At 36.3% G+C, this 26,399-nt stretch overlaps 1 protein-coding gene across 1 annotated transcript in view; it reads right to left on the reverse strand.

Annotated features, from left to right (window-relative positions):
• The window catches only part of CTNNA3 (catenin alpha 3), a 1,654,963-nt gene that overhangs the window by 166,304 nt on the left and 1,462,260 nt on the right, over positions 1-26,399 (reverse strand). The window contains exon 14 of the mRNA XM_082639545.1: positions 7,663-7,755. Coding sequence (XP_082495671.1) covers positions 7,663-7,755 — 93 coding nt within the window. The remainder of the gene's footprint in view (positions 1-7,662; positions 7,756-26,399) is intronic.

Genomic DNA, 26,399 nt, shown 5'->3' on the forward strand with positions numbered 1-26,399 from the left:
CAAAGAGAACATAGATGGCCTCCAATCCCCCTCAACCCACCTCTGAAAATTTTTCACCCCCTTGTTTCAGCAGAGTTGAACTCAGACTGAGTTCTGGTCTCTCTCCTCTATTGCAGTGGTCTTGAGTAAAGTCTTCCTTTCCTTTTTGACTTTGTCCAGTGCACGTTTTCTTTGAAAGAAGTGATAGTGGAGGTGGTGAAAAAATGGACAAGTTCAGATAGAAGATAGTAAAACCAGAACTTATTGTACAATTAGCTGTAGGAAGGAGTAAAAAAAAAAAAAAAAAAAAAAAAGATTCCCAGTTCAGACTTGTGCAAAAGAATGTACAGAAGCACCATAAGAAATATGGGAGTTAGAGTAGATTTGTGGGGTAAGATGATGCATTCAGGCTTAGAAACAGTGAGTTACACAGGTGAGCTACATGAGGCAAGGAAACTTACAGGGCTGCAAATATATGCAGCCAGAGCTCAGGAGACAGGACTTGGCTAAAGTCATGTACCTCTATAAAGGACATCTGAAATCTTGGGACTATATGAGCATATCCAGGAAAAGTGGAAAAAACTTGAGGACTATAGGGCTTACATCAAAACTCTAGTGAACCCTAATGCATAAGAATAGATAGAGGAAGAGGAAACCATGAAGCACTGAGAACGATCACCCAGAAAGGTAAGAAAGCAGCGTTACCATGAAATACACAATAGAAATTACAGAAACAAATGATGAGAACGTGCACTACCTAGTGCAGTGCTTCTGAGTAATGTCGTTTCATCAAGGCTTACCAGACCTGTGCTTTTCATAGCAACCTAAACCAAATTTTATCACGAAGAACGTAATGCGGTCATGTCTCCATATTCTGTATGGTAATTCAGTATAAATTTAAGTTATTGGGAGTATATTATGATAATAAATAGGATCTATTAAAATGTTTCCAATTCTTAAAATGCACCCCTCATTCAGGACAATTTTTCTCTTCTCATGGTTGAGGATATTCAGCGGACTACATGTTAAAAAGCAGCAATGAGGGTGTTCTCCTACCATCAACATCATATTTAAGTACACATGGCTTTTTTTTTTTAATACCAAGAATCACCTCCAGTATTTTAAGATTTGATATGCTCCAATTCATTTGCTGCTGTTGACATTTTGGGGTTGTGTCGAGTAACCTAGCAACTGTTATTTCCGTCCTAATTTACTTCTATTTATAGAGCTTATAGAGACTCAATGGCATCAATGATATTCTTTAAGGCAGGGCTGGTTTACAAATTGTATGTTCTTAAGTGAGCATAATGTTAAAGATAGGACAAATATTAGTCATCGAATTGACTACAAGTCACAATTTCTTCAATTCTGGGTCATCAGTAAGTATGATGAATCTTTAAAAAGGTGTCATAACTTTATCATGCTGAAATATGATATGACTACAGCTGAAATTACAAAATTTTAAGTGTTTGTTTTTAATGTTATATTCTTTAAATTTAATTTCAGCAAGTTTTAGAGACCAGAGCATCAAATGCCTTCAAATAAAAATCTGGCCCTAGTCAGCACTGTTAAATGAGTTCCCTTTTCCACTCCTTATCTATAAGACACTATGATCAGAGTTTGAATTGTCTAAGGCAGAACAGACTTTTTGATTTCGTTTTTAGACCTTACTGGCTTTCAAGCTGTTTAGGCAGAGGGAAGAATCACTAGAACATCTGTCCATCATGGACAGGGGTAGAGAAAGGTGATTTTAAATGACTACTTGGAAAACTGTCTCCAACATGCATCCTATAAAATATCAGGATGAATTTTTTTCTGTTTTTATGAGTATGTACCATAAAACTAGAAAATTAAGCCCTGTATACCTTGCTGAAGGTAACTGAGGACTCAGATAGAAACTAATAGATCACCAAGCTACCATAATTCCACAAAGAAGAAAAACTCCCAGTGCAGGGCCAAGCATTCCAAAATCATTGAAGAAAATAAGAACTTGACAACTTTTGGGTAAAACTTTCTGTTCTTACTATCAAAAGTTCCTTTTTGTAATCATTATTTCAGTACTACATTATGAATATAAATGTATATAAAAGTGCAAGCACCATTAAGAATCATATTAATACCATCTTCCTTTCAACCTTTTAAGGAAGTTCCAGATATGTCCCCCTCCTGAGGAAAAAAATTTCAAAAGATTTTTGATAATAGAGTGCTAAATATTTACCCCACAAAACCAGAGACCAAAGCCGTCTTATATTGAAAGACTGAGAGATTTGTATTTACAAAGCTCCTTGAACTACTCAAAAGGAAGTAAAGTATAACATTAGCACACACAAATCTATACATGTCTTGAAATTCATTTTTGTAAAAATCAAAATTTATTGAGCATTTCCTTTGTGTGAGAAATGAGTTTTCATATATCTAATCTTCAAAAACAACTATAAAATAGACACTATTTTCTTCACCCTTACTTTGAGCATTTTTGACCCCCCTTTACCCATTTCTCCCACTCCATCTATTAGTAATAATAGATATTATTATTATCACAATTTTACAGACAAGAAAACTGTAAGTTAGAAGTATAAACTAACTTTCCCAGGGTCATATGGATAGTAATTGGTAGAACCCTGATTTGAACCAAAGTTTACGTGACCCCAAAGTGCATACTTTTAACTTCTACATTCTATTTATATAGCAGGGCCAAAAAAGGCAAGTCACTTTCTCACCCATTCTATTCACAAAACTCTTTTAATCCATTTTATTGAGTCTTTCTAAATCCACAGTTGTCTCCTAGGTAGGCTTGAGGAATATACTTTTAGCTACCACCCTGCTGACACTCGCAATTTCCTGAGTATCTATGGCTACTGCCGCCCAAATTGCCCAAAATAAACCAGGGAAAATTTCTAAAAATTAGAATGTTCCCTTTATTCAAATATCACAGAAGCCAATGTGTTAAGAGGCTGAGTGAGGAGTAACTGCCTCTGTCTCTGGATCCTTTGCTTGGAGACCCCAGATTGCTGCCCAAGAAATTCCTCCATGGTGTGATTCTACTTGAGTAGAATCCATCTCATCAGTGTAGAGTGATCCACCAGGGAGACTATCAGGGTCTGGGCATCACTATGTAGTTTCCAAGTAGTACCCAAGAAACTGATTTTGTTATTGATGGGAGACTGTAGTATTGGGACATTTAGAAATTTGTGAGACTTAAACAGATCTGATACTAAGGCTTAAGGCCTTCAGTTTCACGAGTCATCTTTCTGTTAGAGGAATTACAATATCGACACCATAATATGGCTGTAGTGATAGTACAGCAATGAAATCTTAAGTGATTATGAGGTTCTACCCAAGTTTACAAGCATGCTACACTGGAAAGAGTGTGGCTGGTACTGGAAGACCTGGGATTTGGCCCCATTTCTATATGACTTGCATAAACTACTGAAACTCTTTGAGTCTAATTCCCTAATTACTAAAATCAAGAAAAAAATAAAAACCAAAACCCAGGGCTTTTGTTAAATAAGACAGCAATTTGGAAATATTCTATAAACTATAAAGTGTTCATGGTAAATGACATGGCTCTGTTTAAATTGAAAATATGGCTTAACTTATATTTAATAAAATTTTTAAGGAGCTTTTAGGATTTACCAAAAAAAAATCTTATTATCAGTGAGTTTAAGAATTTTATTTTCTTAGTCTATTTTAATTTCTTTCTGAGTTTTTAAGATAAAAGATGTCTATTTCATCCTTGCTAAGGGCATGAACAGAATAACAATGAGCTCTGAAGAATGCTCTATAAACCTGTAGCAAACCCACTCTCCTGTATCACCGTGGAATGCCTGATCACTGGACATAACTACAGGATCAGTCCAGTGAGTATTCATGTTTAATAATTAAGATAATCACTAATTTCCACCGCTGTTCCTCTGCCACCTCATAAGGCATGCATTATTGGTCTTTTAGTATTTTGCTCTCATTGACTGTGGATTCTAAATCATTACTTGTTGGTTAGAGACCTTTACAATGCCCAGTGGCATTTGCCACCAATGACAGCAGTAACAGATGATGTTGAGCCAGAGCTACTGGGAGTGAAATGCAGAAAGTAAAATATAATAAATAACTGTCACTCCGTTACTAAACAGTGCCTAAGATTGGTTCTAGTACATGTTCAATAGAGCAGAGTCTGCATAATCCAAGAACCAAAAAAGGCATTTACTCAGTAACAGCTGCAAATAAAAATGAACCCAAACACTTGTCTTGTGCAGTGACAAGGAATTCTTCATTGAGCATGGCGTGAGTATTCGAAAAATTCTCGACAAATTCCACTTCAAAATGTTATGGTATCTTCTCAAATTAATGGTATTTGGCAAATATGCCAAAAGGTATACTCCGGCCAGTGGACACAAACTTCAGGAAATGTTGGATAGAATACAAAGTCTCAAATGGCCATAAGACTGAACATATGGACTTCCCTGGTGGCTCAGTGGTTAAGAATCCACCTGCCAATGCTGGGGCTCAAGCCCTGGTCCAGGAAGATCCCACATGCCGTGGAGCAACTAAGCCCGTGTGCCACAACTACTGAGCCCACCTGCCACAACTACTGAAGCCCGCACACCTAGAGCCCGTGCTCCGCAACAAGAGAAGCCACCACAATGAGAAGCCTGCACCAACTGCAATAAGAAGCCCGCACACTGCAATGAAGCATGGCCCCCGGCTCGCCACAACTAGAGAAAGCCCTCCCCCAGCAACGAAGACCCAACGCAACCAAAATATATATATATATATTTTATAAATAAATTTATAAAAAATAAAATAAAATAAAAAAGACTGAACATATGAATATACTCTAAGCACAGGGATGCAATTATAAGAAATATGGGAATATTAGGGATATAAGATGCCTAGGAGAGAACATAAAACCTATCTAAACATGATCTTAGTTCTGGTCAGGTGATTTAGGTAGTGGACAGATTTGAGCTATCCTCCTTGGTTAGTCATACAAACTTCAGGTACGACAGCAGAATCTGTTGTGATAAACTCACAAGATAGATATTCAATAAGAGGGTGTTATTGAAGTTAAGTTATCCATACTGTACAACAATTATTCTTTAAATTTTAAAGAATTTATACTCTTCCTTTCTTTCAGATTGCTGGAGTATCCTTTATTCTGTTCTCTTTCATTCCATTGATGATCTATCAGGTTTGTTGTGGTAGGGTTCTCTGTCTACTTTTTAGTAAAGGATTCATTCTGCTAACTCTATGTCCTAAGTAAACCAACGTGTGGTAATCACTAAAGTTCTTAGTGTGGAAACATAATCCACTTATTAGACAAGTTATATAAATCGGAGCCTCAGTGATCTTATTAGTAAAACTGGGATAATAATAGTAGTATAGCATAGTTAACATGATAATTAAATAAATAGCACATGCGATGTGACTATCTCTTCTCATTTTACCCCAAAAGCAGAGACTAAGAATGGAAGGTAGTTTGTCTGGGGGAATAGATCTTAAGGAACAGAACTGAGAGCCTAAGAATGAATCAGGAAAGAAAGGAGAGCCAATCCAAAGATATGTTATCAAGCTGGTCACTGCTGTTGGAACTGGCTGGATCCCCTGGGGAACTTTTGAGGACCTGTGGAAAATGCACTTCTATATGGTCCATCCAAGGAATGGAAGAGTTTTGGTTAAGAGTTGTTCTGGGAGGTGTTAGTGCCCCACATAAGGTTGTGTATGTATTAGACTATCTGATTTGCTTCCTGAGGGATTCCACACAGCAATTACAGGAAAGCCTCAAGGCAGGAAGTGAATAAAATCCAAGCTATTTGGAATGTATAGGGGAGATTTACAAAAGCAGAGAGTGGCTGGGTTGAATAAAACATTGTTTCCAGTAGATTTGATGGTGATGGATATCTTTTACTAGATAGTGGTAAGGGTATAGCCCACAGGTATTCCAAATGAACTGGATTGTCAGGAAACTGCACAATGGAACACAAAGCCAGGATTCAGAGCACTTTCAGGGTGATTGCCACAAGGTTAGAAGCAGTGGCTTCTATGAAAGATTCTTATGATCTGGAACCATGGAGATCATCAGCTTTATAACCACCATGGGCAAGTAGTCATTTAGCTGCTGTTTTTCCAAGAACAAAAATATAAATAATAATAAGAAGAAGAACTTTCTCTTCTCAGCATATAAAGTTTATAAAACACTCTCGTATGCACTGCCTTCTTTGGAGTTATGAATGATGCTGTGAGAAGGTGTAGTATTATTCTCATTTTTCAGATGAAGAAATTTGAACTTTCTAAATTTTAAGGTTCTTAACCCAGGTTTTATTGTCTACATGTGATAAGGAAGAATGAGATCTAGGGCATGTTTATATTAATCCCAGCATCCTAAAAGGTGCCTTTATTTTAAGAAAATTCCCTCCGATCAGTTACTTTGTGTGCTCTGACACACACGTTCCACCTCCAGTGGCCCAAGTGCATCAATCATTCACTTCGCTGAAAGCGTAAGCAAAGTTTACCATTGCCAAAATTCATTTCCAATTCCATTGCCATTTGTAAGATTTGATCTCCTACCGAGAATGCCTATCAGATTTGAAGGAAACTAACTCCAGGTGCTATGTGTCCCCTGGTTAGTACAGGACTTATAGATCAAATAATCAGCAAGAAATAAAAACTCAAGATAACCAACATTTCTAATAAAACACAGGTATTGTGACTGACATATACCTGTTCTAGGTAATTTGAATATGTGAAAACACAGGACTGTCTTAAATTTATCTGTTTCATACATCTCCAAATTTTATGACACTGAATTTAACTAATTAAATAATAATAATAATAATGATAATGATACTATTGCTACTTAGTTCATTCTCAGTAATCATTATTGAGAACTTACTAAGAGCTAGGCACTGTGTTAAGCGCTCTACTCATTAATTTAGTTGATTCCCACCGTAATCCTCATATAGAGAATACTATTAGTGTACTTACTTTACAAATCAGAGAACAGAGGTAGAGAAAGGCTAAGTGAGTTTCCCAGTAACCCAGCAAGGAAGTGGCTGATTTAGATGTATTCCCAGGCAGTCTTAGCCACTATGCTATACTTCCTGGCTTTCAGACTCAAGTTCTATAGTCTGTTCTCCAGTTGTAAGCTATCAGTAGCTAGGAAATCAAACTTTAACAAACTCCAAAGCATTGGGCATAAATAAAGTGAAATAGACCATCTCAGAGTAATTCAAAAATTGATGAACATCATCGGAGAGTGTGTGTGTGTGTGTGTGTGTTTGTTGATGGTCCCAGAAGAAAGCATTATAGAAAGGAAGAAAAGTAGAGGAATACTGCCTCAGAAGTTGATTTTTCTCCCCTAGAATTTCCAAGTATATTTACAATTTCGCAGTTTCCCTTTTCTACTCTAAACAACCAGGTACAAATTTCACTTTGATATTCCCATGACTGCTATAAAGACAAAAAGTAGTACGGACTGATTTACTACCTAACCAGAAATGGCTTCACTGTGAGCTCTCAAGGTAGAGGGAATCATTCCCCTCATAATGCTGTTCCTGCATTCTAAGGCTCTTCTCCCTGTGCTTTACAAGACCAGCCCCAAATCCAGGAATCCCGACTGTGAGAGGCTGCCTGGATTGACAAGGAGAGGGCATGACACACAGCTCTCCTCGCAGGGAGGGGACTCACCCGGTCAGTTTTCCCTTCAGTCTGAACACTGGTGTGACTGCGGACCTCGTGATCTTCTTCCAGGTCAGAAACATCCTCTAGTTCCTCTGGAGTCTATAAAAAGAAAGCAAAACACTGCTGGTGGAAATGCAAAATGGTAGCCAGGCTGGCAGTACATCTAAAAGGAAGCACAGAGTTTATCAATATGACCCTGCAACTCCACTCCTAGGTATATATGTAAGCAGCTCTTTGTAGGAAACTGCCCTCAGTAGGAAGCCCCTTTTACTGTCGCTTTAGCAAAGCTATATTGTAACTAACTTTTAAACCAGGCACCTCCATGCTCTACTCATCTCTGGCTCAAGCACACCTTTCAAATCTTTTAATCACACGAAACGTTGCCTAACTTGTCTGATCTTTCCATAGATCAAAGAAATAGAAATGAAGAGTAAGTAATTAACAGATGACCAGATCTCTTCCCTAGCTTCCCCTTCAGTAATCTCAAGAACAAACTGTGTGAACGAGAAAGCATCTAGAGGAAGATCACAGGAAGTCACTGAGCCTGCATACAGTGGGAGAGGGTGACAACTCTGACCCCTATCCCAATGATTAACTGAGATTACTTCCTTTCTTCCCTTTAAAAGCTTTCAGGCCCGAGCAGAATCTTCAGAGGTGGTTTCTGGGGGATGTTGAATCCACTGTCTCCCCAGATTGCCAACGTTTTGATTAAAGGCACCTTTCCTTTCTTTATCTCTTGAGTATTCATTTTTTAAATGGCGAGCAGCAGGACACAATCCATTCGATAACATACCCGAGAGAAATGAAAACATGTGTCCACACAAAAACTTGTAAATGAGTGTTCATAGTAGCACAAATCATAAAAGCCAAAAAACATACCTAGTGATAAATGAACAAACAAAATGTGGTAAATCCATACAATGGAATATTAATTGGCATAAAAAGGGGTAAGTACTGATACACGCTGCGACATGGGTAAACCTTAAAATATTATGCTAAGTGAAGAAAGTCAATCACAAAATAGCACATTACTGTATGATTCTATGTATTGGAAACTCTAGAACAGTCAAATTTATAGAGACAGATATTTGATTCACTGTTTCTAAAGGAAGGAGTGGAGGGGAGGGTTGGGAGCAGTGACTCTAATGGGTAGTGGTTTCTCTTTGGGATGAAAACAATTTCTGAAATTAGATAGTGGTAATGGTCACATGATCTCATGAATATATTAAAAACACTAACTTTTGTACTTTAAAATGGTGAATTTTATGGTATATGAATTATATCCCAACAAATTTTGAAAGAAAAGGAAAGCAAAAATGATCAGAAGGACATTTTTCTCTGAATAGCAATTTGGCTAACCAGTATGTGCTTACCGCAAACCAAGGTGTTTACAGGTGCTAAATAAATGGAATAATTATCATTAAAACCAAACGACATCAAAACACCAAAAATTGAGAAATTAAATTTTCTTAGAACTTAATAAGTTAACATCAACTTCAGTGTCTATTCTAAATAGTTAACCTACTTTCATTTTTTTTTTTCTTTTTTTAAATTTCAGCTTAAATATCTCTTGCTCAGGGAGGTGTCTTGATTAAGAATCCCCTAGACTGGTTTGAGCTCCTCCACCAAGCATTTCCTGAAGCCCTTTACTTTCACTATCACAGTGCTCATCATACTTTATTGTAGCATTGTTTGGTGAATTAGTAAGCCAACGGTTGAACTGTCTGTTCTTTGAGGTAATGACTAGGTCTGCTCGGCTTACTATCATCTCCCCACAACCTAGTATTCATACATACATGCTTTTGAATGAATGAAACAAAATTAACAATGATAGCCAAAAATACATTTGGATATGAACAAAACAAAACATATCAACAGCAACAACAATTTGTCCACACTGAACCTCTACTGCCCTTCCATCTTCTGTATTTCAAACTAAATTTTTTAATTTGCTCTTCGTTGTTTTTCTCTGCTCAAGGTTTCCAATCCCTCAGTCCCACCGGGGCAATAATTTAAAGATATCAGTCATTATTGCACATACAAGTATTGCAAAGTAAAGTCGTTATTGCAAATATAAAGTACTTAACGAGAATCCATTTAATATTTTCGCTTACACAGTCTCAATTTTAAAGTCAGATTCCTTTGTTACAAAGCTCTGGTGAGAAATCCAAAATACAAACGTTTAGGTTTCGTGAAAAATATCCAAAAGTGAAAGTGGAAGGTGTCTTACATATACACCTGGCTGTTAAAGGGTGGAAAGGGGCAGGACCTGCCTCCCCAGAACAGCTCCGGTTTCCCTTAAACCTTGCTCTGCACACAGGTCCTTTGTTTATTTTCAGGGCTGTGAAGAGCTTTCCTTCCCTGGGGCCACTCCAGACATGGGAACTTGCAATGATTAGCTCACACTGTGGGGCAAAATGACCAATTTCCTAACTACTAATGGTCTCAGAGTCTTTCTCAGCTCATGGATCTTTAACCAGCAATTTCTTTGTTCTCTGACATTTGCACTGAGCAGCTCCCATCACTTTGCAGTGATTTCAACTGAATCTCATTGGCTATTAATATCCATCCTCCCACCAAAGCCTCCAGTGTGCTAAGTAGTTGTTATCTATATGTTGATCTCTATATGCAGTCTTTCTTTGCTGCAACTATGTGCAGCTATGATCACAGGGCAATTTACGGGCAATTTACTCTCTTCTTAGGTATTAATAGCATGAGTTTGCCATGAGGGAATTTCTGTACAATCACATATTTCATTATTAGCTATTTTTGTGTATTCTTCCCAAATAGTCTTCAGAAAGGATCTTTACAATTTCCCTCTTGACACATTACCAGCCCCTGTAACATCTGAATAATTTCAACTGATCAAATTCCTTTTCTTGAGTCCTGTTGTTTTGCAGCTGAAGGCTGTCTGGTGCCCCTACTGTGATCTGTTTCTTATAAATGTTGTTTATTACTTGGATTATACTCTATCACGTGGTGACATATAACTTCATCATCAATCCCAGTATTCTGTGCAATTCGAAAATAAAGTGACTTAACCGAAATTAAGAGCAACTGCTGGGCTTCCCTCGTGGCGCAGTGGTTGAGGGTCCGCCTGCCGATGCAGGGAACACGGGTTCATGCCCCGGTCCAGGAAGATCCCACATGCCGTGGAGCAGCTGGGCCCGTGAGCCATGGCCGCTGAGCCTGCGCGTCTGGAGCCTGTGCTCCGCAACGGGAGAGGCCACAGCAGTGAGAGGCCCACATATCGCAAAAAAAAAAAAAAAAAAAAAAAAAAAAAAGCAACTGCTGCTCTCAGAAGTCACAAGTACCATTTTTGTTGGTGATACTGCAGGAAGAGATAAGCCTACCATTTACACCCACGTACTTATGTACTTTTCGTTATCTTTAACAGGGGACTAATAATTTTCTTGAAAAACCACCACAACTGACCTCTTCTTTTCATGAACAAAATCAGTGGGGGAGTGTCCAAAATACTTGTTGGCAGCATTTTGCATTCTGTAAGGTAAGTAGTTGGATGGTATTGTAAAAATAAAAAGTTAAATACACAATGTTAGAGTTTAAGTGGAAACTAAGAAATAGGAGTACTCTAATCATTTTGGGGGTGTACATTAACGCCTTCAAGCTGAAGACAAATAATAACAGAAAGAGCAAACATTTGCAAAAGGGAGGACGGAGGATGGGCTTCCCTATATTTACACTCTTAGAAACAGCTTGCTTTTACTCATCTAGTCACTTTGGAAGGTTAAACTTCTGGAAGGTGTGTGTGTGTGTATGTGTGTGTGTGTGTGTGTGTGTAACGTGTATGTTTCTAATCAATTTTCATCCTGTGGGAGGGGAAACCAACTACCTTAGATCAGTGTTATATAGGAGAAAGACCATAAACTGTTGAATCATGCAGACCTGAATTTGAATTCTGCCCCTCCAGTTAGCAATTACAGAACGTTGGGTAATATGTGTCTCCTTTTAAACTTTGGTTTCTTCAGAAAAAAAATTTGGATACTGATAACTAATCCTGAAGATTGTTGTGAGACTCAATTGTACTGAGAAGCTTTAACTTAAGAGCTTAGTCCACAGACACAGCTGGGGTGCAACGAAAGTTGTTTCTTTGCGGTACGCGGGCCTCTCACTGTTGTGGCCTCTCCCGTTGTGGAGCACAGGATCCGGACACGCAGGCTCAGAGGCCATGGCTCATGGGCCCAGCCGCTCTGCGGCATGTGGGATCTTCCCGGACCGGGGCACGAACCCGTGTCCCCTGCATCGGCAGGCGGACTCTGAACCACTGCGCCACCAGGGAAGCCCAAAAGTTGTTTCTTTCTGTCTAGTGTTTGTTCTCCTCACTACCTTATCCCTCATACCATCACAACCTTTTAGATTTGTATGATAAAACTTTCGTGGCAATTAGGTTGCCTCCATTTTACTCCATATCCGTTACTCTGGATTAACACGATACTTACTATAGCTGCCTCTAGTTATGTTCACCTGATTTTTAGTATACAATGTCATTGTGCTAACAGGGTATAAAATAATTCCACATACAGTGTTTTCTTCTAAATTTCAAGTAAAGCTCTCTTTTGATCCGATTTTAATCATGTATAAGAGTAAGATTATCTCTTAAATTGGTCCCAGCAGAGATACACTCTAACATAGATTCTCAGGGATGACAGAAATAACTTTCCTTCTCTAAGCTGAGCTGTCTCTAAACCAGACCAATAGGAAGATATCTTATTTTTTTCTGGAAAAAGTGAAGTTAAACTCAGTTATTACTCATTTATTTCTCCTATCAGAATTCAGGAAAACTATTTCATATTTTCCTATTTTAACTCTTGCTTATTGTGAAGCCTTCCTTAGGCAACCCAAAGTGATTTGAAATTAGCTGAGTTTCCTCCACCTTTAAATAGCAAAAATATTACCTTATCCTTAGAGTTATTGTGAAGATAAAAGAAGATGACAGACTGGAACGTTATTCAGTGACTAGAAAAATACTGAGTGTTCAATATTGTTTATGATTATTATAAATTACTATTACAGTACTTTAAGATCTCACTTTATTTATGTAAAAGAGTCCAAAAACAAGTATAGAACGTGAAAATAGTCAGGCTGAGGTTTTTATATAGAAACTGAGCATGGAACAAACAGCAGTAGTACATGAAACTTCAGGGTCACAATAAACTGGTGGTGAATATATATAATTTTAAAGATATGTTTATTGAGGTATAAATGACTGCATTTATATTGCTTTCTCACCCTCCACACAAAGGAGCTCAATGTTTTCTATAGACTTATCTCATTAATTCTTTCAGCATCCTTAGTGAGACAGGTAGGCGGTATTATTATACCTTAAAATTCACTTGCACAAGACTTTATAAATGTTTAATATTTAAATATAAGGAAATAAATTTGTGGTCACGAAAACAGCAAAAATAAGGAAAGAAAAAGAGGGAAAGAAAGAGAAAGAGGGAGGGAGGAAGGAAGGAAGGAAGAAAAAATAAAGAAGGAAAGGAAAAAATGATAGTCTAGGGAATAGGAGTCATGCTTGGCATTTTCTTCTCAGAATTAAGGTTGAATTCTAAATCATACACATGACTTGATCATAAATCATACTTCTCTGATTTTCCCTCAATGGCTTACTACAATCAAATAACTGCCACAACAATGTCAGTGGTGGTCTGACACAGAGAAGGAATTATGCTATGGATAGTATTCTGAAACAGGAACCTGCAGTAACATAGTCAGTGAGATTATCTTAGCTGAGGTGATAACAGGCTGATTTTGGAATGTTAGGAGAGACAAGAATTAAAATACATTAAAAAAAAAGGAATAGATATAACAATAGCACAATTCAAATTACAGAAAACTAAAAAACACCCCTTGCTGAATGCACACACACACATACACACACACACATACTTTTTAATTTTTCTTCAAGAAATCAATATTCTGTTCTTGGCATTTATTGACAAGGTTGTTGATCCTTTTCCTGAGCCACTGTTTTTCTAGTTTCCAAGTCCTATAAATTATTTAAAGGGTCACGTCTCAGAAAAGTGTAACCATCACATTTAACTGTCAAGCATTTCAAAATATTACAGAAAATAAAGTATACAACTGTTTGTGTGTTACACATGGGCTTTTTAAAACCACAAACCCCTGGAATCAGCCTGTGAGGGAGAGGCCCAGTAACCTATATTTTTATAAAGTTGTCCAAATGATTCTGATGTGTAGTTCTTCATGAGAACCATTGGCCTGACTTTGAATTTATTTTAATTTTTTGATTGGTTTAGGCTTAGTTAAGTGTCCCTGTAACAATATGAGTTGCAAGACTGTAGCGGCAATAGTTAATCCCAGATTTTCCCTGTCACCTGAAATGCAGCCATTTTACATTTTAAGTATGCCTTCCATTGCTTGTCAGTTGGAGGGTTAATTTATCACATTCTTGGACAGCTAATAAGTGGCCAGAAGCCATTTTGACTATTAAACTAAATTATACAATCAGTTGGAGTTGCCAGAGTTGTCAGAGACAAAGGACTTTCTCACGGCGAGCACTATGGATCCATAACACATGGACTTTTTCTACTCCTCAAATATGCCCCAATCATCAGTTCATTCCGCATCAAGATCTTTGGATCCTAGTATCTACTGCTCTCCTGCCTGGCATGCTCATCCTGCAGCTTTCACATAGCTGGACCTTTCTACCATGGGAGTTCAGATGGCCTATACTCAACCCTATCCAGTCTTCCCTGGTCAGCCCATCTGAAGTTAACCTTTTTTCCTACTTCATTTATTAATTATATCACACCCTGTGCATTTTTCTTTAGCCCTCTTGTTATGATCATAAACTGAAATTATATTTTTCTTCTTTTTCCTTTTTTGGGGGGAGGGGGGAAGGAGATACGTTTTGGTCTTGCCACATTAGAATACAACATCCATGAGAATAGGGTTGTTGTCTATCTTATTTACCATTCTGAGCACCCAAAACAGCATATACTAGGTACTCAGTAAAGATATCCTAACTGAATAAGGGAACAAATGATTTAATGACCAGTAAGCTTTGGTACGAATGTCAGAAGAAAGTCTTAGGAACATTTTTGAGCTATGGAGTAAGCTTTTCCTTTCTGCCTTCAGTAGGTGGTGATTTAATAATTCCTTGCCTAAGGGAAAGTCTGAGGCAAAAATTAACAGATTTTGTTTTTTAAAAATAAAGCCTATGGAAACAAGAGATAATAGATTTTGTGCACAGAGAAATTTTCCACAGGTTCAAAATTCTCAGACTTGGAAGACCAGGAAGATGTGTAGGCATCCCATTAGCAGTGCAGTATGAATAAAACAAGAAGAGAAAATGCCATCTTCTAAATTCAGACCAGAGTTTCAAGTCTCACCAGGGCCCTGTGGCACAAACTTGTCATGGAAACAGTAAGTAGTAAACCTGAAGGAGCCACAAGGGCTAGAACAACAGACATTTCATTGGTAACAAGTGGGGGGAAAATGACAAGAGACTGTTGGGTCTCTCTGATACCCTGATAAAGCCTAAGTCTCTAGAAAAGAATTTCTCCACCTTGGCACTATTGATATCTTGGTCTGACTAATTCTGGTTATAAGAGGCTGTTTTGCACATTGTGGGAGGCTTAGCACCACCCTTAGCTTCTACTCACCACATGCAGAGGGCCCTCTCAAATTGTGACAATCAAAAATATCTCCAGACAGCTCTAAATATGCCCTGTTAGGGAGGGCAGGAAACCACCCTTGTTTGAGAACTACTGCTCTAGAACTTTGTTTCACCTGGCCCAACACAGGTGGTAGGGGTAAGCGGCCCTACATAACTGCTAAGAGGGAGGCCCAATTACTATGTTTAAATTTTCCATGAGCAAAGTTAAAATTTAGTTGGCTTAGGGAAGATAAAAATAAAAAGTAATTTTTTTTATTGTACATCTCAATTTGTGGACTGAAATTCATACTCCATAGAATACCATTATGGTTACAAGATGGAAGAGGGCACTCTTTATCCATTTTAGTCTTAACCAAATAACTGGAAGAAAATATCAGATGAATTTTGAAAATTACCAACTTGGTTACAATCTTAATATCAGCACTTAATAAGCTGCTTTCATTCTGTGGTACTTCTTTTCAACTTTTAATCGTAATGAAGAAATTATTACCTAAAGAAATGCAGTGAAAATCCAAGTTTGCTTGATCAGGCATAAAGTGGTTAGGAAAAAAGTCATCTCAACTAACATACTAGAGTGTCTATTTTTATGTAGTTATATATAAATGCAGGCTATTATGATAGAGTCTGAGAAGCTTGAAACAAATAAAACAGTCTTTGCCCTTAGGAGAGATAAAGGATAAATATATTAAATGGAAATTTTTAAAAATTCCCTAGAGTTATATGGTTTGAAACAGATTGGTGAGACATGGAGAAATTTCCTTAGAATTATCAGGCAAAGAGGGGAATGAGCATAAAGTGTCCCAGGGTAACCTGGGAAGATATTTCTTGTATTGTCAGAAAGCTGCTAGGCTTGTGTTATGGTGGTAGGTTGATGAACTTGAAGTTATGTTACCTGGGTTTTCATTCTAACTTTGCCCTCAATTAGTTGTATGTTGTTAGGCAAATCTCAGAATTTTCCTCTGCTTCAATTTATTCATCTTTAAAATAGGGATGGGAAGTAAGAAAAACTTGATAATTTCTGCAAGTCCTTTGAGTTTTAAGATTTTAGGAGTTTATGCTTAAACTGAAAGCATAACATTAATATTAATCTAGATGAACTGTTTCCTCAGCACTAGGCGATCTCAACAGTAGGGAAGACCTGGTAAATCTTTTGAGTTCAGTTGATAGAAACATAATTCACTCCAATTCATCGTATCACTTAGAAACATGGTTAATCTGATGAGCACATATATCTTCTCATTGTCACAAGGAGAGAGAAGGCATCTAGTATTTTCTCAATTTTATAAACTGAGTGTCTCACACAGTGCCTGGCAACAAGTAGGTGCATGGAAAATATAGTTTTTAATGAATGAACACATCAAAGAAAATAGATAAGAAAATAAAGAAGGATGCAAATAAAGATGCATTTCTCAATTTTTCCCAATAGAGCAATGGCAGATTTTCTCCTTATAATCTTTCAAAAAATAATTCAAAACTGCCTTTAGTTACCATTATTATCCTTCTACATTTCACAAGCCTTTTTTTTTCTTTTTCTCTTTTCCAGCATGTTAAGAATATAGCACCATGTGAATTATTCCATATAAAGAACTAAGGAGCCTGAGTATTATACCCCTTAAAGGTTACAACAACTGAAATGCAGTTTGAGAAAGCTAAGTCACAGAGTATAAAAAAAATATAGCCTAAAGTAAGATAAAAAAAGAGTACATCTATAATGTACAAGAAGATATGATTAAACATATAGTCAAATAGGGCAACTTCAGCAGATAAATCTTGAGCATGTAGAATATTGCTGTCAAAGGAGACACATCCCTGAGTCTAAGTTGTTCATCTACTTCAAATGAATTAAGTCTGTATTTGTTCACTACTTAGAAACTTACCCAGGCCAGCAGCCATCAAACAGCCAATCATTTGATACCTTACACTTGAGTCTGGATTACGATGATTTTCAAAGGAGGTGACCATTATAGTCACTTAAGTTTATATAAAGCCATTCTAAGGACTCAAGCAATTATAAAATCACATAGGGTAAATCATATTTTAACCTCAGCTCCTCCTTCTATCAGGAAGACTGTGGGCAGTCAACTCTGACTGTGAAACACTAATGAGGCTAATAACTGTAGAAAAGCACCCAGCAAATCAGCAAGATGGTCATAAATGAAAGGGGCATCATCAATATCATTGTACTTTTTCAACCACCAAACGAGTTGGTGATCTAGCTCTGATTCCAGGACTGCACGTCTAATTCATGAAAACTGTCCTAAGAAATCATAAGAAGTATTCCAGCTTGAAGTTTAAATAAAAATCTGGAAGATGAATGAAGCCATGAAGAATGGGGTTTGTATGAAAGCATATTTTTGGAAAGTTAAAATATTGAAATATCTAGACTCAAATCAGAATCCTTGAATTCTTCTCTTTGAGAACAGAGAGGTAAGATAATCATTTTAAACTGAGGTCTTAATATAATTCATTAACAACACTCTGCTGCGTTTTTCCACATTTCTTTTCTCATTCAATCTTAACAATAAACCTGAAGAGGTAAATGTTACCATTTTAATACCACAGTTGAAGAAACTGCGCCTTCGAGTTAACGGAACCGAATCTAATATCACACTGCTAATAAAGGGCTGCTTCAAAGAGGGTCCAGTGCTCATTTTACGAGCCATGTGGCTTGGAAGTCACAGTGCATGATAAATGTAGGAGTTGAGTAGTTAAAACTTACAAGTCTAGAAAATGAGCTTTAAACAGCATGAATATACTGCTCACAGAGCAAGGTGGGTCAAATATTTAGGGGCTTTGATCAGTGCACTGTGACTGGTCCTTATCTCTTCATACCCCCACCAGATATAATGTCTGGACCTCAGTAAATTTGATGTCTGGAACCACAGATGATTCAGCTCTTCCTAACCGCTTCACTGTCACCTATCTTGAACCATATATTGTCTTTGAAAAGCCAACTCAAAAACAATCCTGCTTGTTTTTCAGGCGGCACACTGGCTTTAAGTTATACAAGCTTGAAACCAATTCAGTTTTGGCCCATAATATGATAGCATGAGCAAAAGCTTGCCAATGGATCTGCCAAAAACAAAAAAAAGGCTCCTGAGTTATTTCTTTTTCTTCTCTTTTCTTTTAAAGTTCCATATAAATTAGGCTATACTAATCAGCAAAACTACTAAATGTGTTTTGGACAGAGCTGAGTTTATATCCTATTTATAACCTATTTCCAAATTATAAACAGAAAACCTAAGGTAAGTAACTTGCCAAAGTTCTCACAGCAAAGCAGGGACTGTGATGCAACAGAATATAAAGATTGCATATCTGGATTCTAGGTCAAATGCTGCCTTTAGTAGCTTGTGACCTCAAACAACTATTTAACTAGTTGAGAACTCACCTTCTTCAGAAGTAAATGAAAGGACTGAACTAAATGATTTATAAAATCTCATTCAATTCTACTGTTCACTCTATAAGTCTATTGCAGATTTGGTGACACTGTATCGGGAAAGATACTTTTTTTTTCAAGAAAATTCTGAATTAGCAGTATACCCTTCTTTGGAAATGCTAAACACAATTTTAGATCCCAAGTCCCTTTTGGTTTGTTAACCTCTCAGGAGGATAGAAACAACTTTTTATACTTACTTTGTCAAGGACTACATAGGACAAAGTTAGGGCTCTTCACAGGCAGTAATTGATGATGCCATGGAGAACTGCGGCAGTATAGTTATGGTCATTGCGCTATAGGTGAGAATGTGCTGTTGTTGGAAATGACATAATAATAAAAATAAGTATAGTAGTGGAGATGGTGGTAATGGTGCTGGTGGCAACAGAGGCAGCAGATGTCTAATCACACAATCACACAATCCGACCTTTAACTCTTAGGCGTACACACTGCTACCATGAATATCAGACACATGCTGCTGTATTTGATGAAGGAAAAGCGCGACTTTTCCATCAAACCCTATGCCAAACAGACTCTATTCATGTGAATGTGTGTTCTTATCTTTAGAATAAACAGATGAAGAGAGGTTATCTAACTTAAAAATTATTAATTTTTTTCAAAAAAAACTATTCTACAGATGTTAAAATGAATTTCAGAGAATATCTAAGGGCAAAGAAAAAGCATTTAATACTCTTAATACTCTTAACAATGTATATATACATATATTCTAATTACATAAAACAATGCATATATATATATATATATATGAGAGTGTTAGAGTGTTACATGTGGCTTTCTTCTTTATAAATGATTTGTTTCTAAATTTTTACAATATATATTTATTATGTTTATCATCAGGGGAAAAAAACAAGTGACGAATGTTACAAGAAAATCTGCTTAAGGTTGAATATGTCACTTCAAGGACATGTCAGCAATAAAAAAAGAGCAAGATTGCAAAACTCACTGCACGAGAGCAGAGCTGGCCTTGTCACTTTGCAATAGGTCTATCAGTGTGGCACTGTATTTGAAGCTGGTATGGACACAGACAAAAGCTCTCAAGAGGGGAGAGGAAAATTGCAGCATAGGTATTCATTATCAGAGCAAACACTAAAGAAGACTGATAGCAGATACAGAGATCTATGCCTCATCAGGGCCTTATGCTGTTCCCCCATATTGCATGGCCTCCTTCTTAGCTCTGTAGATCCATGAAAGTAGTTGCTTTCTTATTTCATGGATCACATTTTCAGTGTCCTGGAAATTGGTTTTATAAAAGTATTCTGTAATAAAGATTTTCTGGGAAAGAAGAGTTGTGGTGTGACTTCCCAGCAGGGATAAATATTTTTTAACCTATAAGAAATCTTTTACTTCCAGAAATTGTTAGGCAGCCAGGCATAATATCAACGGTCCTAACCAAATTCATCTATCTAGATTTGCAAAGTAATCCCAGGCACAGTAATAAAGCAAAAACCTGCCTGCTGTGTTCCAGCCACGGGTATTATGTAAGGCTAAGCAGGATGTCCGCACCTGACACTCCTATTTCACACTGAACTAAAAAATGGAAAACTATGAAAGAAGATCCACATTACAGAGGAGATATTGCTCAATAAGACAGTAATTCAGATCTATGTTAGACTTTTGTACATATTATTCAGGGTTACTGGATTGAAGTTTGCTTTATGGGACATAAGAATTCCCTACACTAGTAGAATAAAGTTGCCTAAGTTGGCAGCTTATATATGAAATAGAACACTAGAATGCAGCAAAACAAATATTTGGACAACCCCTAAGGAAGAATTATGCTCTCTCTAAAAGGGATTTTTAAGTCCCCAAACTAAAATACCTATTTGTAGAAGTGAGTGAATACATCATCGTTGAAGATGTAGTCAGATGTAAGTGGCTATGAAACTAGCTCATGGCAATGTATTGTGCTGTTTCCACACAGGTCTGTCTTGATCTATGGAATTAGGACAAGAGGTAGAAGCAAACCTAGTGTGGAAATTAGATTTTAAAATTGCATGTGTTCCTTAACATGTTAAACATATACATACCATAGAATCTGGTCACTCCACTCCTAAGTGTTTACCCAAGAGAAATAAAAACATATATTCACAAAAAGCCTTGTACACAACTACTCATAGCAGCTTGTTTTGTAATAGCCAAGTAGCAGGAATGACCCAGATGTTCATCAACAGAGAATGATAAACTATATGATATTCAATAGAATATTACTAATATTACAATAGTAATATTCAATAGAATATTACTCAGTTAAAAAAGGGAATGGATTTTTTTTTTTTTTTTTTTTTTTGGTGGTACGCAGGCCTCTCACTGTTGTGGCCTCTCCCGTTGCGGAGCACAGGCTCCAGATGCTCAGGCTCAGCGGCCATGGCTCACGGGCCCAGCCGCTCCGTGGCATGTGGGATCTTCCCAGACCGGGGCACGAACCCATGTCCCCTGCATCAGCAGGCGGACTCTCAACCACTGCGCCACCACGGAAGCCCGGGAATGGATTATTGATACAAATAACCACCTGGCTGGATCTCAAAATAATTATGCTGAATGAAGGAAGCCAAATAAGAGTACATACATATGATTCTATTTAGACAGCATTCTAGAAATTGCAATTCAATCTACAGTAACAAATCAGTTTGGTCTGTGGGACCATTTGGGGTCTGCAGCAAGGAGTGATTAGATTACAAAGTGTCATGAGAAAGTTTTAGGTTTTGATGTATATATTCCTTATCTTGATTGTGGTGATAACTTCAGGGTTAAATACGTATGTCTATAAAACATATCAAATCGTATGCTTTAATATGCATAGTTTATTAAATGTCAGTTATACATCAATAATGCTGTCAGAATTTGCATCTACTTATTCAAATGCCTACCTAGACATATACTACATAAAGTAACAATCGTTTGCTTATCCCAAGACTATAATTACAACTGGGACTATGCAATGTGAATTTCTGTTGAATAAGTACATGAAAGGAGTAATACTGCAAATTCAGTTTTAATCATTTAATATCTCCCTTGTTTTCACTACTTAATAAAATGGACTTCAATTTGTAGTAAGGAACCACATATTTAATTAAAGATTGTTAATTTTTGTTATCAATGTTAAATGTTCAGTTCACAGACACCTTATCCATGGGTCATATCACTAGGGGTGTTTAGAAATAAAAAAATCACAGCTTTAGTAAAATAATACCAACTGCAGGTTTTTATATATGGACTCAATGTGAAAAGACCACTGATAAGAATGGTAAGATATTATAGCAGCAATGTGATTTTTCTATCACTTAACGTGTTTATAAAATATCAAACCAGGCTTTAAACTTTTTTTTTCACTTCATTCAAGGCAATGGTTTTCAAAAAATGTAGTATTAAAATCCCTTTTTTAAATGAAATTAGAGAATGCTAATATTCACAACAATGCAAAATATGTGATGATTCTGACTAAAGCATAAATCAGTGAAGCAGGTGTGTGTGCGTGTGTGTGTATGTGGGCATGTGTGTGTGTACATGGTGCAAAGCCTGGAGAGTCAGGCCTCCCTCTTGCCATCTTTTATTGCAGTCTGGGAAATAGTTCTACTCACACCAACCACCCAGAGACCACTATGCTTTCACCCTGGAGAGTCTAACCTCCCACATTTAACCAGAAGTTGCTCCATGCTATTTCAGTAAAGTATCATGAGACTCCCTGTTAAATGTGCAGAATTAATGATAATTACATACCTACACTTCCTCTTGTATATGATTAATGTGACTATATGCTTAGTTCATTTAAAAATATAAAAGTAAAATAATAAAGTAGCAATTACAAATGTTCATTGCAATAAATACAGGGGTCATCTACTGCATTTCATCTACTCTACTCATGTGTGTCTCCCTCTGGGTTTATCCAGAAGTAGTCTTAGATGTCACAAGGCTCATGTCGTGCATGTGTAGATAAAAATACTGTTTTCAAAAACCCACTCAGGCTGTCTTTGGATGAACAATATTAGAGTGTCATTTATATAAAACACTGAAGCTGTATGCTAAATAAAACTAAACATAGCATATGCTATATATAAAGCCAATAATTCTTTTTACAGCCTGATGAAAATCCTAAGTACTCTTCAGCTGAACTATCTTTTCTTACTTTTCAACTCTCACCTTTTGTTCTTATCTTTTCACCGATTCAAAGTAATTTAATATGCCAGTCATTTTTTTTCTAATATTGTTCTATCTTAAAAACTCCTTTTCCCTGCAGATCTTATCCACTATCCAGAAACCAGAAATAATATTTAGTCTCTGGAAAGGAGAAATCGTTTTCAAAATCATTTTACAATGAGAGAGACAATCTGCTTTGGAACAGGATCCCTGTTATCAATGTGGCGAGATGAAAAAGTATGCCATGTTCTATGTAAGAGAATTTGCTAGGCTTAATTTAATTAAACTCAGTGACTGTCGGGGATGTGTGTGGGTGTGGGGGTGTGTGTTTGGTGTGTGTGTGACACTATTTTTTTTTAATTTAAAGGTATCAAACATTACTTTTTTTGAATTTGAAAAGAGAAAAAATTTAAATGGATACAGATTCTATTCCCAAGATATTTATAGATAACTGTATGAAGTGCAGCAGAGTTAGTTGTTATGGGACTGTCATAAATTGTGAGATCACCACCTTTATGAAACTAAGTTCTGTGTATGGAGTTTTAGTGAAAATTTCATGAGTATTGAAATATATTATTCACATTCTCCTATCAACAAACACCTTTATTTGCACAATGAAAAACTTTGATTCATGCAAAATATCCTGTTTGACTTGTTTTGTTAGACTCCACAAGCTGTTCCTTATTACATTGTCACTAATATTTACAAATTGTTTTAGCTTCATGCTAAAGTGAATAATGCAGTGCTCCTCAAGATTTTCCACGATCTTATGGACAGGGTAGTTTTTAATTCCTCATGTTGTTTAACCATCTTTTGATCCAACTAAGGAATTAGACCATCTAAACACAGCTTTCACTTAAGATCTCAGCTCTGGAATCTTTGTATAATTAAAATAATAACAACTTCAGTATTATATTTTAAACTAAGTAAGGAATAAGTTCAGCATTTTGGGGCAAGAAGTCAGAGAAACTAGCTTCTCATTTTTGCTTTTCACTCATTCATTCATTCACTTTTTCATTTAGTAAGTATTCATTAAAATGCCAGACAAAAAAGAATTGATATTGTACCAAAAGTGTTTCCTCATCTAATTGGATAATGACATTTATTTATTCTGTGACCCTAGAAGGTTATTTGGTACTTGGTTTTATGTAATATAAAAGAAAGATAGCTACCCCTGACTTCTTCATGTTCTACATTTTACTGCCTCCTCATTGAGATGTTATTATGAGCAACTCAGGTGATAAATATAGATTTAACTCTGTACACATAATATAAGACAGTCTTTTGATTTTTATGTGAAAGTAGTTTTATAAAGCCACTTTCTGAGTTCAGGGAACATAGTAGTTTCTCACTAAAATTTTCTCTTTGTTCTTTCTGTCCTAAGGTGCAGTATAGGAGATAAATTAAGACCATGCATGTTGGAATGAAAAAAAAAATTAAATTCCAATCCTGATACACCATAGGTTAATTGTGATTATGGGGGAAATATATCAAACTCCTTCAATTTTGATGTACCTATCTTATAGGGCTGTTATAAGAAATATATGAGAAAGTAATATGTATTATTCCATCTAGTACCGGGAACACAATAAGCACTCCAATAAATATTAGCTATCATGTCATTCTAACTTATGTCAAGAAATATTAGCTATTATGTCTGATTAATATTGTATTGAAATGCTAAATAAAGAATATTAGACCAGGAGTTAGAAGACTGGTTCTGGCTCAATCACTTACTCACTAGATAATATCAATCATGTTATTTTTAACTTTTAGAGTCTAAATCCTTTCTTCTATAAAATGGGATTCATTATATCTGAAAGGGCTTGAAAGTCTAAATAAGTAAAGTATATAAAAATTATTAAAGTATGTTATAAATGTCAATTAGATGACAGCTGTGAATATTATTATTAAGTTGCATCACCTTTTACTTTCAGTTTATTAGATAATTGAAAACACTCCAAAAAACCAACTCAAAGAAGCTAAGTTGGGCTCAAACACAGAAAATTTGAGATAATTTTTAAAAAAAATGAATGCTTCATTTCTTCAAAAGGTATATTGAAGGTAAAAATAAGAGGCCCAGGAGAGGGCAAGAAAGCAGCAGAGACCCGAAATTATGTGAGAAGTAGTTCAGAATAGAAGGAATTGCAAACTACATTTAGTCACTTAATGCAAATGGAAGTAAACAACAGAAGCTATGAAAATAGCTCAGGTGAAAAGGCCAGTGGCTTTCATACATTTTGTGCTTCTCTATATAAAGTACATTTTTCCATATAAAATCTCAGCTATCATATACACGCACACACATACTTACATGATATGATGACATGATTCAACTGAAGGTAGGAAACCAGAAACCCTGCCCACTAAAGCCCTCTCTTTCACCAGCACAGAGGCCCCTGATTTATTTCTTTGGAGAGATCAGTAAAACATAGTAGTTCAAGAAGTAGAGGTCAACAGTTAAAATTATGTCATGTTTCTTAATTGAACAAAGCCTTTATTAGCCTTTGGCTTAATTTTGGCAATTCATAGTTAAACAGTGGAAATTAAAAATCACTAAATACTATTGCTTATAATTCTCCACACCTAATTTAAAACACTGCTAGTTGCACCTAGATAGAGGGACCTATTTCTTTCAGCTATTACTTAAAAAAACCTGCAAAGTTCTTTGATTACACAACTTCCTCAGTATTTCCTGTTTAATTTTTATGCAATACACATATATATACACATATACTACATTATATATACTAGCTTAATATGGCCCTCGCTTTGTATTTCAGAAGAAATCAACACTCTTGGAGTGATCATGTGAAAAAAAAACTTTGTTGAGATTTAGTAACTCTGAAATATTTGCCCTAAGTCAACCAGTGAAACTGTGGTACAAAAGATTTTCATGGTCATTTTTCATCTCATTACAAATTAGAATCTATTACATGTTGTAGTTTTTTTTTTTTTTACCACATAAACAACATTATTGACTTTAATATTTTTGTTGCAATAAGTGCCCATGAATGAGACAGTGAATTGATTTTAAATATGGTACTATCTCTCTTTCTGTGCCAACAACCTAAATCCAATTTTTATTCCAGTCAGAGCATCTGCTCCATATGGCATATCTCCAAGGAGTTCTGATTCCTCTAAATGACTCCTGGTATTTAAAAATCAAGACCAGGAAAGAGGTGTGCTCATTGTAGCTAAGGCATCATTGTTCTAAGCCCTTTTAGTGAAAGGAACTAATAAGTTATTTTGAAGATTATGACTCCATACTCACAAATAACAACAGTACATAAAAAAATATAACATGGCAAAGTGAGATATACTCCAGAAATTCAAGAATGCTCCACTATTAGGAATTCCAATAATATAATTCACCATATTACTAGATATAAAAGTAAAAAAAAAAAATGATTCCTCCAGATACACTGAAAAGCCTTTGACAAAATTCCATATCTTTCCCTAATTAAAACATTCAATAAAACAGAAAGT

The sequence above is a fragment of the Mesoplodon mirus genome (assembly GCF_964341445.2).
Source record: "Mesoplodon mirus genome assembly, chromosome: 2".
Classification (NCBI taxonomy): Eukaryota; Metazoa; Chordata; class Mammalia; order Artiodactyla; family Ziphiidae; genus Mesoplodon; species Mesoplodon mirus.